This window comes from Nerophis ophidion, linkage group LG06, assembly GCF_033978795.1.
Source record: "Nerophis ophidion isolate RoL-2023_Sa linkage group LG06, RoL_Noph_v1.0, whole genome shotgun sequence".
NCBI classification, from domain to species: Eukaryota; Metazoa; Chordata; class Actinopteri; order Syngnathiformes; family Syngnathidae; genus Nerophis; species Nerophis ophidion.
Genome location: NC_084616.1, coordinates 15,330,817 through 15,347,138, shown reverse-complemented (window position 1 = coordinate 15,347,138; position 16,322 = coordinate 15,330,817). Strand labels below are relative to the sequence as shown.

At 45.9% G+C, this 16,322-nt stretch overlaps 1 protein-coding gene across 2 annotated transcripts in view; it reads right to left on the bottom strand.

The window, feature by feature from the left end:
• lamb2l (laminin, beta 2-like) overlaps window positions 1-16,322 on the bottom strand; it is a 155,695-nt gene that overhangs the window by 119,533 nt on the left and 19,840 nt on the right. Inside the window, exon 1 of one of the 2 annotated variants that reach the window (XM_061902748.1) lies at window positions 4,385-4,469. The exons of the other annotated variant lie outside the window; for it this stretch is intronic. Coding sequence (XP_061758732.1) covers window positions 4,385-4,408 — 24 coding nt within the window. The 5' untranslated portion in view covers window positions 4,409-4,469. Of the gene's footprint in view, window positions 1-4,384; window positions 4,470-16,322 lie in introns of those variants that run through there. 2 annotated transcript variants of the gene reach the window in all.

The following is a 16,322-nucleotide window of genomic DNA, read 5'->3' as shown; positions in this document are numbered from 1 at the left end:
GAGGCATATTTGCTCAACAGCCATACAGGTCACACTGAGGGTGGCCGTATAAACAACTTTAAAACTGTTATAAATTTGCACCACACTGTCAACCCACACCAAACAAGAATGACAAACACATTTCTGGAGAACATCCGCACCGTAACAAAACATAAACACAACCGAACAAATACCCAGAGTCCCTTGCAGCACTAACTTAAATTTTCACCTTGGCGTGCTGCCCGCCTTGGCACGCATATATGTGTCCTGTTTTTGGGATTTCAGAATATGGTCAGCCTACGTAAAATGGGAAACAGAAGTGGCTGAAGACAGGGTAAAGATAGTACTAATATCCCCCTCCATGAACAGGAAGTAGTTTAAGTAGAACTAATATTGCCCTCTGTGTACCAGGAAGTAGTCAAAGTGAACTAAAGTCGCCCTACATGTACCAGGAAGTGGTATCAACCAATCAAACTCGTATTCACATCTCAAATGAACAATGTCTTTCAATAATCGTTGTTTACATTTTCATAGTGTAGTTTTGCACTGAGTTAACAGAAGGTATTTTTGCTAACCGGTAGTTAAAAAAAAAAAAGGAAAATGGTTATATTTTGAGAAAACTGCACTAAAATTAGACTGACCATACGTCCTCTTTTCCCCGGACATGTTCTCTTTTGCGGGACTGTCCGGGCTATCCGGGCGGGGTTTCTTAAATGCTTCAAATGTCCGGCGTTTTGAGTCAGGGTTGCGTGTATTTTCAATGTACATACAGGGTTAAGAAGAGGTGTAAGAAAACAAAACAAATTGTGAAAGTGTGCGCACGCAGATAGTCGATTGGCTGTTAATCGAGGCATATTTGCTCAACAGCCATACAGGTCACACTGAGGGTGGCCGTATAAACAACTTTAAAACTGTTTCAAATAGGCGCCACACTGTGAACCCACACCAAACAAGAAAGACAAACACATTTCGGGAGAACATCCGCACCGTAACACAACATAAACACAAAAGAACAAATACCGGCACTCCGAATCCTTTGCAGCAGTAACTCAAATTTTCGCCTTGGCGTGCTGCCCGCCTTGGCACGCATATATCTTTTTGGGATTTCAGAATATGGTCAGCCTATGTAAAATGGGAAACAGAAGTGGCTGAAGACAGGGTAAAGATAGTACTAAAATCCCCATCCATGAACAGGAAGAACTAATATTGTCCTCCGTGTAACAGGAAGTAGTCAAAGTAGAACTAAAATCGCCCTGCATGTACCAGGAAGTGGTATCAACCAATCAAACTTGTATTTACACTTAGGGACCATATGAGAATCTCAAAAAAATGATGTCTTTCAATAATAGTTTTTGTTTACATTTTTTTATAGTGTAGTTTTGCGAACAGGTAGTTAAAAAAAAAAAAAGTAAAATGGTTATATTTTGAGAAAACTGCCCTAAAATTAGACAGACCATACGTCCTCTTTTCCCCGGACATGTCCTTATTTGCGGGACTGTCCGGGCGGGGTTTTTTAAATGCTTCAAACGTCTGGCATTTTGAGTCATGGTCGCGTGTATTTTCAATGTACGTACAGGCTTAAGAAGAGGTTTAAAGCGCAGATAGTCGATTGGCTGTTAATCGAGGCATATTTGCTCAACAGCCATACAGGTCACAGTGAGGGTGGCCGTATAAACACGTTGTGTCACACACACACTCTGTGCTGCCCTCTGCTGTTGGAGCACGCAGAAGCTCCTCTGGAGGCACCAGACACGCCCCAGCGCTCATTAGGCAGACCGCGCCCACTCTCCGCCGCAGCTTGCGGCAATCATTGACTGACACACCTGGCATGGATGAAGGACGGCAGTATAAGAACGGTCGACGCTGACTCTTCGACGTGGGAACGTAATCTACTTCCTGTAAGCTGCACGTCTCTGACAGACCTCCTGATCTTGCTTGTTGCCTTTTTGTTCCCCTGATCCCTGTTTCTCCCGCTCTTCCCACAGTGCTCGTATCACCACTGCTGTTTCCCTCCTGGACCTGTTTGCCTTCTTGGATCCTCGACCTAACTTTGGAATTTCGGACCCCCTCTGCTGCCTTTGACCACCGCTTGGACCTTGCACTTCCCCTGCCTTCTTCCCCGCTCGGATTTGGACGCTGAACATCAGACGCGCACCTCAACAAACCTCACGGTATTTACATATGGTAATTCCACACATAGTCATTCATGCAGACACATAGTAGCATACACGCTCCACGTATTAATCAAGTATTCAATAAACCTATTGAACTTGACATCCCGTTGCTGTGCCGTCTCCTTCCCCAGTAGCAACTTGACAAAACAACTTTAAAACTGTTCCAAATATGCGCCACACTGTCAACCCACACCAAACAAGAATGACAAACACATTTCGGGAGAACATCCGCACCGTAACACAACATAAACACAAAAGAACAAATAATAATAATAATAATAATAATGGAATACGAAGGTCCTGCAGTCCTGGGTTCAATTCAAGGCTGAGGATCTTTCTGTGTGGAGTTTGCATGTTCTCCCCGTGAATGCGTGGGTTCACTCCGGGTACTCCGGCTTCCTCCCACCTCCAAAGACATGCACCTGGGGATAGGTTGATTGGCAACACTAAATTGGCCCTAGTGTGTGAATGTGAGTGTGAATGTTGTCTGTCTATCTGTGTTGGCCCTGCGATGAGGTGGCGACTTGTCCAGGGTGTACGCCGCCTTTCCGCCCGATTGTAGCTGAGATAGGCGCCAGCGCCCCCCGTGACCTCGAAAAGGAATAAGCGGTAGAAAATGGATAGATTTATATCGCGCTTTCCTATTGTTAGATACTCTAAGCGCTCACAGAGAAGTGGGAACCCATCATTCATTCACACCTGGTGGTGGTAAGCTACATCTGTAGCCACAGCTGCCCTGGGGTAAACTGACGGAAGCGTGGCTGCCAGTTTGCGCCTACGGCCCCTCCGACCACCACCAATCATTCATTCATCATTCATTCACCAGTGTGAGCAGCACCGGGGGCAAAGGGTGAAGCGTCCTGCCCAGGGACACAACGGCAGCGATTTTTTGGGATGTCAATAGGTGGGAAGCGAACCTGCAACCCTCGGGTTTCTGGCACGGCCGCTCAACCCACTACGCCATGCCGCCCCAAAATACCCAGAATCCCTTGCAGCACTAACTCTTCCAGGACGCCACTCGGATTTGGACGCTGAACATCCAACACACACCTCAACAAACCTCACGGTATTTACATATGGTAATTCCACACATAGTCACTCATGCAGACACATAGTAGCATACACACTCCACGTATTCATCAAGTTTTCAATAAACCTATGGAACTTGACATCCCGTTGCTGTGCCGTCTCCTTCCCCAGTAGCAACTTGACAAAACAACTTTAAAACTGTTACAAATATGCGTCACACTGTCAACCCACACCAAACGAGAATGACAAACACATTTCGGGAGAACATCCGCACCATAACACAACATAAACACAACAGAACAAATAATAATAATAATAATAATAATAATAATGGAATACGAAGGTCCTGCAGTCCTGGGTTCAATTCCAGGCTGAGGATCTTTCTGTGTGGAGTTTGCATGTTCTCCCCGTGACTGCGTGGGTTCCCTCCGGGTACTCCGGCTTCCTCCCACTTCCAAAGACATGCACCTGGGGATAGGTTGATTGGCAACACTGAATTGGCCCTAGTGTGTGAATGTGAGTGTGAATGTTGTCTGTCTATCTGTGGCTGCCAGTTTGCGCCTACGGCCCTCTCCGACCACCACCAGTCATTCATTCATCATTCATTCACCAGTGTGAGCAGCACCGGGGGCAAAGGGTGAAGTGTCCTGCCCAAGGACGCAACGGCAGCGATTTTTTTGGATGTCAATAGGTGGGAAGCGGACCTGCAACCCTCAGGTTTCTGGCACGGCCGCTCTACCCACTACGCCATGCCGCCCCAAAATACCCAGAATCCCTTGCAACACTAACTCCTCCAGGACGCTACAATATACAGGAGATAGGGTAAAGATAGTACCAAAATCACCTTCCATGGACAGGAAGATGTCTAAGTCGTACTAACATTCTCTTCCACTTGTTATCAGTGTGCTCCGCTGAGTCACATTTGAGTTATCTGTGGTCATTGTAGCGTTTCTACCAGACTCGCACAAACTATTCCAACGTTGACAGCACATTGACAGCATTAACTTCAAAGCCTCTCAGCACTGACAAAAATCCAGCACCAAGGTTACTGTTCAACCCTACTGTTACAATTTAACCAGCTCCATATTTGTCCTTACAGTGTAGCAACGTCGCTAAAAGCTACACTCCAAATGAAACAAGCCATTCATCCTCGGTAATCACACAAGTGACACTCAGCAAGTCCTTCAGGCTTCCATACTCACGTTTAGTCCGGTCCCTCCGAGCATCTTTGGACGACGCTGTGTGCCATGTAAAAGGCCCTGGCACTGCAGCGCGTGTGGAGTGTTTACGCATGCATGCACATGTGGTGCATGAAAAGTATAAAACAAACTTCGGGGTGTAAAAAAAAAAACAGAGGGAGCGCCGGCAGCCAATGAGAACGGCGAGTGGCGGCTTTCCACCCGCCCTCCGGCTCGGCCCTCTCTCCGGCCGGCAGCCTCGTCACTGGGGCACTGGGGTGAATGGACAGCTATTCTTATTCTAATTGTCACTCCGAGGGCCACTGGCTGAAAGAGGGGAACGGTCTCCAGGCTGCTGGAATGCACCGGCTCCTTTCTTCTAGCAGGAAAGAGTGAAGAAGAGCGAAGAAGAGCAAAGAAGAGTAAGGGGGCCGGAGAATAGAAAAGGGTGATTGCCGTGTAAGGAGTGGATATGCCCTAATTTAGGTCCTATTTTCCATCACTTTGGGTGACATTTTTTTTTTTTTTTTTAAATCACCTTTGACCACGTGACTCATGGTCCGAGGTCGTTTTTAGCCAATCACAAGCTTGAAGATAGCTTTATTTTGAAATCCCAAAAAGAGGACACATACAGGACTGTCTCAAAAAAATAGAATATTGTGATAAAGTCCTTTCGTTTCTGTAATGCAACTAAAAACATGAAAATGTCGTACATTCTGGATTCGTTACATCCATCGATTCCATCTTCTTCCGCTCATCCAAGGTCGGGTCGCGGGGGCAGCAGCCTAAGCAAGGAAGCCCAGACTTCCCTGTCCCCAGCCAATTCGTCCAGCTCTTACTGGGGGATCGCGAGGCGTTCCCAGGCCACCCGGGAGAGATAGTCTTCCCCGTGGCCGAAACACCTCCCTAGGGAGGCGTTCGGGTGGCATCCTGACCAGATGCCCGAACCACCTCATCTGGCTCCTCTTGACGTGCAGGAGCAGCGGCTTTACTTTGAGCTCCTCCCGGATGGCAGAGCTTCTCACCCTAGCTCCAAGGAAGAGCCCTACCACCCGGCGGAGGATACTCATTTCGGTCGCTTGTACCCGTGATCTTATCCTTTCGGTCATGACCCGAAGCTCATGACCATAGGTGAGGATGGGAACGTAGATCGACCGGTAAATTGAGAGCTTTGCCTTCCGGCTCAGCTCCTTCTTCACCACAACGGATCGATACAGCGTCCGCATTAATAAAGACGCCGCACCGATCCGCCGGTCGATCTCACCATCCACTCTTCCCTCACTCGTGAACAAGACTCTGAGGTACTTGAACTCCTCCAATTGGGGCAAAATCTCCTCCCCAACCCGGAGATGGTACTCCACCCTTTTCCGGGCGAGAACCGTGGACTCGGACTTGGAAGTGCTGATTTTAATTCCGGTCGCTTCACAGTGAAAGCTGAAGATCCTGGCCAGATGAAGCCATCAGGAACACATCATCTGCAAATAGCAAAGATCTAATCCTGCAGCCACCAAACCAGATCCCCTTAACACCCTGACTGCGCCTAGAAATACTGTCCATAAAAGTTATGAACAGAATCGGTGACAAAGGGCAGCCTTGGCGCAGTCCAACCCTCACTGGAAACGGGTCCGACTTACTGGCGGCAATGCGGACTAAGCTCTGACTAATCGTACAGGGAGCGGTTCAGAGAGTATGGGGTAACGGATTCATTACAAATCAACTGAAATATTGTTTAATATTGCTGATTATGGCATACAGCTTATGTAGCCGAGGATCGGACCGCCAAGAGCCCTGGCTTCGGCTGCCGCCCAGCTCACATTGCACCCGACCTCTATGGCCCCGGCTATGGGTGGTGAGCCCATTGGAGGGGTGACCCACGTTGCCTCTTCGGGCTGTGCCCGGCCGGGTCCCATGGGTTCAGGCCCGACCACCAGGCGCTCGCCATCGTGCCCCACCTCCGGACCTGGCTCCAGAGGGGGGCCCCGGTGACCCGCGTCCGGGCGAGGGAAATCTGGGTCCTTTGTTTTTACTTTTCATAGAGGTCTTCGAGCTGCTCTTTGTCTGGTCCTTCACCTAGGACCAGTTTGCCTTGGGAGACCCTACTCGGAGGCTTAAAGCCCCCGGACAACATAGCTCCTAGGATCATTGGGACACGCAAACTCCTCTACCACGATAAGGTGGCAAGGGAGGTGTTTAGGGCACGCCCAACCGGTAGGAGGCCACGGGGAAGACCCAGGACACGTTGGGAAGACTATGTCTCCCAGCTGGCCTGGGAACGCCTCGGGATCCCCCAGGAGGAGCTAGACGAAGTGGCTGGGGAGAGGGAAGTCTGGGCTTCCCTGTTTAGGCTGCTACCCTCCGCGACCCGACCTCGGATAAGCGGAAGAAGACGGATGGATGGATGGATGGCATACAGCTTAAAAAAACTCAAAAATCCTATCTCAAAAAATTACAACATTTTTCTTTAGACCAAGTAAAAAAAATTAAGATTTATAACAGCAAAACCAAATCCAACATTTGAAAATGTCAAATAATGCACTCATTACTTGGTTTAGAATCCTTTTGCACGGATTACTGCATCAGTGCGGCGTGGCATGGAGGCAATCGGCCTGTGGCATTTCTGGGTTGTTATGGATGCCCAGGATGCTTCAAAAGCGGCCTTAAGCTCATTTGCATTATAAGGTCTGGTGTCTTTCAGCTTCTTCTTCACAATAACCCACAAATTCTCGATGGGGTTCAGGTCAAGGGAGTTGGCAGGCCAATGGAGGACAGTAATACCATGCTCAATACACCAGTTACTGGTGCTTTTGGCACTGTGGGCAGGTTCCAGATCATACCGGAAAATTAAATCATCATCTCCATAGAGCTTTTCTACAGATGGAAGCATGTAGTGCTCTAAAATCTCTTGGTACAGAGCTGCATTGACTCCCCAAACCATTGCTGGTTGTGGGAACTTCATACTGGATTTCAAGCAGCCTTCCTCCAGACTCTAGCGTCTTGACTCCCAAATGAAAGTGTGAAGTTCCCACCGTCAGCAATGGTTTGGGGACCTTGACACAAAACATTTGAGGCATTTAAGAAACCCCGCCCGGACAGCCCGGACAGTCCTGTAAAAGAGGACATATCTGGGGAAAAGAGGACGTATAGTCAGTCTACCTTAAAGATAGAACGTGCACCTTTAATGCACCTTCATTCATTTTCTATATCGCTTGTCTTCATTAGGGTGACGCCGGAGGCTATGCCAGCTGATTTTAGGCAAGAAGCGGGTATAACCCTTGAGTGGTGGCCAGCCAATTGCAGGTAACATACACTATATTGCCAAAAGTATTTGGCCACCTGCCTTTACCATACTTGCCAACCTTGAGACCTCCAATTTCGGGAGGTGGGGGGTGGGGCGAGGGGCGTGGTTAAGAGGGGAGGAGTATATTTACAGCTATCCATCCATCCATTTTGTACCGCTTATTCCCTTTTGGGGGCGCTGGTGCCTATCTCAGCTACAGTCGGGCGGGAGGCGGGGTACACCCTGGACAAGTCGCCACGTCATCGCAGTTTGTGTAGAAATCTTTATTTATAATTGAATCACTTGTTTATTTTTCAACAAGTTTTTTGTCATTTTTATATCTTTTTTTCCAAATAGTTCAAGAAAGACCACTACAAATGAGCAATATTTTTCAATTATATAACTTTGCAATTCATACAATTTAATAAATCAGAAACTGATGACATAGTGCTGTATTTTACTTTTTTGCCACATATGCATGTACAGTAGATGGCAGTATTGTCCTGTTTAAGAGTGTCACAACATTGCTGTTTACGGCAGACAAACTGCTTTACGGTAGACGAAAACTTGACTGCTGCTGTTGTGTGTTGTTGCCGCGCTGGGATGACATTAATGAGAATGCCTAACAATAAACCCACATAAGAAGCCAAGAACTCGCCCTCGATCATTCTACAGTTGTAACGTCATTGGGCAGGCACTCTGTTTATCTTGTGAGAAAGCGGACGTGAAAACAGGCTGTCGACACGTCACTCGGGTCCGCATGGAGCTGGAGCGGGCATGGCCTCCACCGCCGCCTGAATTTCGGGAGAAAATTTGTCCCGGGAGGTTTTCGGGAGAGGCGCTGAATTTTGGGAGTCTTCCGGAAAATCCGGGAGGGTTGGTAAGTATGCTTTACTCACATATGAACTTGAAGTGCCATCCCATGGAATTGCCCAAAATGTTTTGGTATCCTGGAGCTCTGTCATCCATGTCTTTATGGAACTTGCTTTGTGCACTGGTGCACAGTCATGATGGAAGAGGAAGGGGCGTGGCCCGCTCCAAACTGTTCCCACAAGGTTGGGAGCGTGGACTTGTCCAAAATGTTTTGGTATCCTGGAGCATTCACATTTCATTTCACTGGAACTAAAGGGCTGAGAAAAAACCAACCCCACACCATAATTCCTCCTCCACCAAATTTCACTCTTTGCACAATGCAGTCCGAAATGTAGCGTTCTCCTGGCAACCTCAAAACCCAGACTCGTCCAGCTATTACAGCGTGAACTCTTGTGGGAAAGCTGTCCACAAGGTTGCGGAGTGTCTTCATAGGAATTTTCCACCATTCTTCCAAAAGCGCATTGGTGAGGTCACACACTGATGTTGGTCGAGAAGGCCTGGCTCTCGGTCTGCGTTCTAATTCATCCCAAAGGTGTTCTTATCAGGTTCAGGTCAGGACTCTGTGCAGGCCAGTCAAGTTCATCCACACCAGACTCTGTGCACAGTCATGTTGGAAGAGGAAGGGGCAGGCCCCGCTCCAAACTGTTCCCACAAGGTTGGGAGTGTGGACTTGTCCAAAATGTTTTGGTATCCTGGAGCATTCACAGTTCCTTTCACTGGAACTAAGGTGACCGAGACCAACTCCTGAAAAACCAACCCCACACCATAATTCCTCCTCCACCAAATTTCACACTCGGCACAATGCAGTCCGAAATGTAGCATTCTCCTGGCAACCTCCAAACCCAGACTTGTCCATCAGATTGCCAGATGGAAAATCGTGACTCATCAGTCCAAAGAAGGCGTCTCCACTGCTCTAGAGTCCAGTGTCGACGTGCTTTACACCACTGCATCCCACGCTTTGCATTGGACTTTGTTTTGTATGGCTTAGATGCAGCTGATCGGCCATGGAAACCCATTCCATGAAGCTCTCTGCGTACTGTACGTGGGCTAATTGGAAGGTCACATGAAGTTTGGAGCTCTGTAGCAACTAACTGTCTTTGCACTATGCGCTTCAGCATCCGCTGACTCCTCTCTGTCAATTTGTGTCCTATCACTTGGTGGCTGAGTTGCTGTTGTTCCCAAACTCTTCGCTTTTCTGATAATGAAGTTGACTTTGGAATATTTAGGAGCAAGTAAATTTCACGACTGGATTTGTTGCACAGGTGGCAACGTGCAGCCCGCAGCTAACTTTTTATCTGCCTTCTGCACATTCTAAAAATCCAACCATCCATCCATCCATCTACATTCCCTTATCCGAGGTCTGGTCGCGGGGGCAGCAGCCTAAGCAGGGAAGCCCAGACTTTCCTCTCCCAAGCCCCTTTGTCCAGGTCTTCCCGGGGGATCCAGAGGCGTTCCCAGGCCAGCCGGGAGACATAGTCTTCACAACGTGTCCTGGGTCTTCCTTGTGGTCTCCTACCAGTTGGAAGTGCCCTAAACACCTCCAGAGGGGGGCGTTCGGGTGGCATCCAAACAGGTGAGGTGTAACAAGAAAAAGTTTGCAATGGTGACTCTAATAACACAAAGCAGTCATGAATGCTGATTTGTGTCTTTAAAACTGTCATTGCTCAAAAACAACAATGAATCAAAATCTAATTTATGAATTATTGACGTATTGAAGGTTCCAATTACTTCACATCAAATACTCCAAATGAGAAATATTGTTTCAGGAAAATGTATGTTTGCCATAAAAAGATGCCATGATCCGTGGTCCGGATCATGTTTGTGTTATGTTCTGTTAGTTTTGGACTCTTTTAGTTCCTGTTTGACACCTGAGTTTGTTTTAGTTACCATGGCTACTTATGATTTTCACCTGCCTTTGGTGTTTGGGACGCGCACCTGCTTCTAATCAGAGGACAATTTAAGCCTGCCTTTGCCAGTCAGTCGTCCTGGCGTCATTATTGGTTTCATGCCACATTTTCGTGTTTGTTCTATGCCATAGTTAATGCTAGTGTTTTCATGCCAGTTTTGTGTTTGGTCTATGCCACAGTTAATGCTAGTTGTTTCATGCCACATTTTCGTGTTTGTTCTATGCCATAGTTAATGCTATTGGTTTCATGCCACAGTTATGTGTTTGTTCTATGCCATAGTTAATGCTAGTTGTTTCATGCCACAGTTTTGTGTTTCCTCCATGCCAAAGTTAATGCTAGTTGTTTCATGACACAGTCTTGTGTTTGTTCTATGCCATAGTTAATGCTATTGGTTTCATGCCACAGTTTCATGTTTGTTCTATGCCATAGTTAATGCTATTGGTTTCATGCCACAGTTTCGTGTTTGTTCTATGCCATAGTTAATGTTATTGGTTTCATGCCACAATTTTGTGTTTGTTCTATGCCATAGTTAATGCTATTGGTTTCATGCCACAGTTTCGTGTTTGTTCTATGCCATAGTTAATGTTATTGGTTTCATACCACAGTTTTGTGTTTGTTCTATGCCATAGTTAATGCTAGTTGTTTCATGCCATAGTTTTGTGTTTGTTCTATGCCATAGTTAAGGCTAGTTGTTTCATGCCACAGTTTCGTGTTTGTTTTATGCCATAGTTAATGCTATTGGTTTCATGCCACAGTGTTGTGTTTGTTCTATGCCATAGTTAAGGCTATTAGTTTCATGCCACAGTTTCGTGTTTGTTCAATGCCATAGTTAAAGCTGTTGGTTTCATGCCACAGTTTCGTGTTTGTTCTATGCCATAGTTAATGCTATTGGTTTCATGCCACAGTTTCGTGTTTGTTCTATGAAATAGTTAATGCTAGTTGTTTCATGCCACAGTTTTCTGTTTGTTCTATGCCATAGTTAATGCTATTGGTTCCATGCCACAGTTTCGTGTTTGTTTTATGCCATAGTTAATACTATTGGTTTCATGTCACAGCTTGGTGTTTGTTCTATGCCATGGTAAAAGCTATTGTGTTCGTGTTTGTTCTATGCCATAGTTAATGCTATTGGTTTCATGCCACAGTTTCGTGTTTGTTCAATGCCATGGTTAAAACTATTGTTTTCATGCCACAGTTTGCTGTTTGTTCTATGCCCTAGTTAAAGCTCTTGATTTCATGCCACAGTTTTGTGTTGTTCTATGCCATAGTTAATGCTATTTGTTTCATGCCACAGTTTTGTGTTTGTTCTATGCCATAGTTACGCTAGTTTTTTCATGCCACAGTTTCGTGAGGTTCCTGTCTATAGTTTCATGTCCTAAGTTTTTGCCTTAGCTTCCGTGTGCGATAGGTACGCTTGCCTTCGGGTTGTTTTCTGTTTTGTACATCGTTGATTGTTCCTTAAAATTAAATCATGTTTTTACCTGCACGTCCTGTCCGGAGTCGTTCGTTTGCATCTTGGGAGAACAAACCTCGCAGCAAGCTGCGACACAACCCCCCATCCCCACTCAACATCTCCTGTTGTGACAAAAGAATACAATGTTTTTTGCCAAACAGGGCATAAAACAAACAAACCACACCCCCAAAAAACAATTTGAAAAAAATAATAAAAAGTTCAAATCGGCAGATAAATCTGAGGTTGATCCAGAGACTCCAGCATTGAATGTAATAAAAAATAAAAATGTATCACCTTTTTTTAACACTTTCATGAGTTGGTCCCTTTTGGATCGCCAATATTTGCTTTTAAATGTCCATCCATCCATTCATCCATTTCCTACCGCTTGTCCCTTTTGGGGTGGCGGGGGGTGTTGGAGCCTATCTCAGCTGCATTTGGGCAGAATGCGGCGTACACCCTGGACAAGTCGCCATCTCATCACAGGGCCAACACAGATAGACAGACAACATTCACACTCACATTCACACACTAGGGACCAGTTAGTGTTGCCAATCAACCTATCCCCAGGTGGATGTCTTTGGAGGTGGGAGGAAGCCAGAGTCCCTGGAGGGAACCCACGCAGTCACGGGTAGAACATGCAAACTCCACGCAGAAAGATCCCGAGGCTACCATGACGTGGAGGTCTTCCTTGTCAACAAAACCGTCACGGTTTTGGTCGATGATGTTACGGCTCAGACTACTGCCAACGCCGCTCATCCGTCTGTGCACACCTCAGGACACGCCCACGGGCGCACATCCAGGGGCGAGCCGTGCACGTCTGCGCCCTGCAGCAGCTGTCAGCTGCAATCATTCACCGGCAATCATCACACCTGACGGTAATGACGGAGCTGCCTTCATAAGCCTGGACAATCTGGCATGCCGGCGCCGAAGTATAATCATCTTTACCTTCCCTGTGTGCATCCCCGAGTCAAGCTGTGCGTCTTGTACTCCCGGATCTTCCCTGTCTCCCCCGCGCTTCATGGTTTTTCGACTGCCTCTCTCGTTTTTCGACTCCTCTCTCACCCCACGACTCTGATGTCTCTCTCTCGCCCCGGATCCCCTGCATGCCCCATGGACTCCCTCGTTCCTTCGCTCGTCATTCAACATTTACGGTAACACTTAACAGCTAATCTACACACATAGTCACACACATACACTCTTGGATTTTGTCACACACCATTCTATAGTTTATTAGTATTGTAAATTATATATATATATATGTTTACTATATATATATATATATATATATATATATATATATATGATAGGGCTTACTATATATATATATATAATAGGGCTTCACGGTGGCAGAGGGGTTAGTGTGTCTGCCTCACAATACAAAGGTCCTGCAGTCCTGGGTTCAATCCCAGGCTCGGGATCTTTCTGTGTGGAGTTTGAATGTTCTCCCCGTGACTGCGTGGGTTCCCTCCAGGTACTCCGACTTCCTCCCACTTCCAAAGACATGCACCTGGGGATAGGTTGATTGGCAAACACTTAATTGGCCCTAGTGTGTGAATGTGAGTGTGAACATTGTCTGTCTATCTGTGTTGGCCCTGCGATGAGGTGGCAACTTGTCCCGGGTGTACCCCGCCTTCCGCCCGATTGTAGCTGAGATAGGCGCTTGCGACCCCAAAAAAAAGGGAATAAGCGGTAGAAAATGGATGGATGGATATATATATATATAATAAATCATTGGACCTTCACCCCCTGGTGTCAGTCTGCTGTCATCTCCCCCTGTTTAAATCATATTAGATCATGTTGAAGGCCTCTTTGAACTCCTGGATTTAGGACTGGTCAAATATGGCAAAAACATTGGAGTCGACGCGCTGGGGGCGCTTCTTGGTGGTGTTTCCCTTTGCCCTTTTGCTCGACATTTTGAACCAGGTGTTTACCAGAGTAGGTCTTTACCTTATCCTAATAATAAACATGTTCAGTATTTTAACATAAAAGTGTTTTTGATTGTGAAGCATTAAAAGCCACAGAATTCAACGGGTCCATCAGACCCACAAACGCTGGCTGAGTAACAACAATATGAACACTACACAAGGGTTTAATGAACCGTACATTTTTGGGGTTAAAATAAAGCCAATAACGCCATTTTTTGTGGTCCCCCCTCATTTAGAAGAGTATCAAAAATACATTTTCATACCGGTACCAAAATCTTGGTATAGGCCCACACTTTCTTAGTACATCAGGCCCAAAGTCTCCTACTTATCAGCGGAAAAACTGGTGAGGATTTTTTTTTTTTTCCAAGGAGGGCAAACTCTTTTGTGAGAGTGAAGTAAGCCTCACGTGAGGCAAAGTTAGCTTTTTATGCGCTGTTTGTCGTGTCACGACGGACGAGCGTGATGATAACCATAGAAGCGCGGAACACATAGGGGAGGGTCAGGCTGCTCATTGAACAAAACTCTGAAGGGGGACAGAAGAGACAAAAGGGACGGGGCGAGTAATGCGCATGCATGAGTGCCGCATTGGGGCCGACAAAACAAAAAACACGAGAGAACAAAAGCCACTTTCACATTCACAGCGCCCGGCTCATGTGACCTTCAACCCCTTGTTGAAGAGGAAGACGGCGAGCCGGCCGGTGCAGAAAGAGACATAATTCCACAGCAATCCTTGAAAAAAAGACTTGAAAGTCATTTAAATACTTTGTTCAATTTCGCCTCTCATCTGAGCAGGCTTCATGTTCATGGACTCAAATCTAGTCTCTGTTCAGTCATGGACACCTTCAAATGGAGGAGGTTTTGTAACATGTCACCTGTTTTAAAATTGGATTACAAACCCCGTTTCCATATGAGTTGGGAAATTGTGTTAAATATTCAGTTGACTATGCTACAAAGACAACATATTTGATGTTCAAACTCATAAACATTTTGTTGTTGTTGCAAATAATCATTAACTTTAGAATTTGATGCCAGCAACACGTGACACAGAAGTTGGGAAAAGAAGCAATAAATACAGATACAGTTGAGAAATGCTCATCAAACACTTATTTGGAACATCCCACAGGTGTGCAGGCTAATTGGGAACAGGTGGGTGCCATGATTGGGTATAAAAACAGCTTCCCAAAAAATGCTCAGTCTTTCACAAGAAAGGATGGGGCGAGGTACACCCCTTTGTCCACAACTGCGTGAGCAAATAGTCAAACAGTTTAAGAACAACGTTTCTCAAAGTGCAATAACAAGAAATTTAGGGATTTCAACATCTACGGTCCATAATATCATCAAAAGGTACAGAGAATCTGGAGAAATCACTCCATGTAAGCAGCATTGAATGACAGTGACCTTCAATCCCTCAGACGGCGCTGTATCAAAAACCGACATCAATCTCTAAAGGATATCACCACAAGGGCTCAGGAAAAGTTCAGAAAACCACTGTCGAAAAATACAGTTCGTCGTTACATTTGTAAGTGCAAGTTAAAGCTCTACTATGCAAAGCGAAAGCCATTTATCAATAACATCCACAAACGGCGCCAGCTTCTCTGGGCCTGAGATCATCTAAGATGGACTGATGCAAAGTGCAAAAGTGTTCTGTGGTCTGACGAGTCCACATTTCAAATTTTGGGGGGAAATATTCGACATTGTGTCATCCGGACCAAAGGGGAAGCGAACCATCCAGACTGTTATCGACGCAAAGTTCAAAAGCCAGCATCTGTGATGGTATGGGGGTGCATTAGTGCCCAAGGCATGGGTAACTTACACATCTGTGAAGGCACCATTAATGCTGAATGGTACATACAGGTTTTGGAGCAACATATGCTGCCATCTAAGCACCGTCTTATTTCAGCAAGACAATGCCAAGCCACATTCAGCACGTTTTACAACAGCGTGGCTTCGTAAAAAAAAAGTGCGGGTACTTTACTGGCCCGCCTACAGTCCACACCTGTCTCCCATCGAAAATGTGTGGCGCATTATTAAGCGTAAAATACGACAGCGGAGACCTTGGACTGTTGAACAACTGAAGCTCTACATAAAACAAGAATGGGAAAGAATTCCACTTTCAAAGCTTCAACAATTAGTTTCCTCAGTTCCCAAATGTTTATTGAGTGTTAAAAGAAAAGGTGATGTAACAAAGTCATGAACATGCCCTTTCCCAACTACTTTGGCACGTGTTGCAGTCATGAAAGTTCATTATTATTTGCAAAAAAGAAAATAAAGTTTTTGAGTTTATATATATAATAATATATATATAAATATATACCGCCCGATTGTAGCTGAGATAGGCGCCAGCGCCCCCCGTGACCCCGAAAGGGAATAAGCGGTAGAAAATGGATGGATGGATATACCGTATTTTTCGGAGTATAAATCGCTCCGGAGTATAAGTCGCAGCTGACAAAAATGCATAATAAAGAAGGAAAAAAACATAGATACGTCGCACTGGAGTATAAGTCGCATGGGGGAAATTTATTTGATAAAA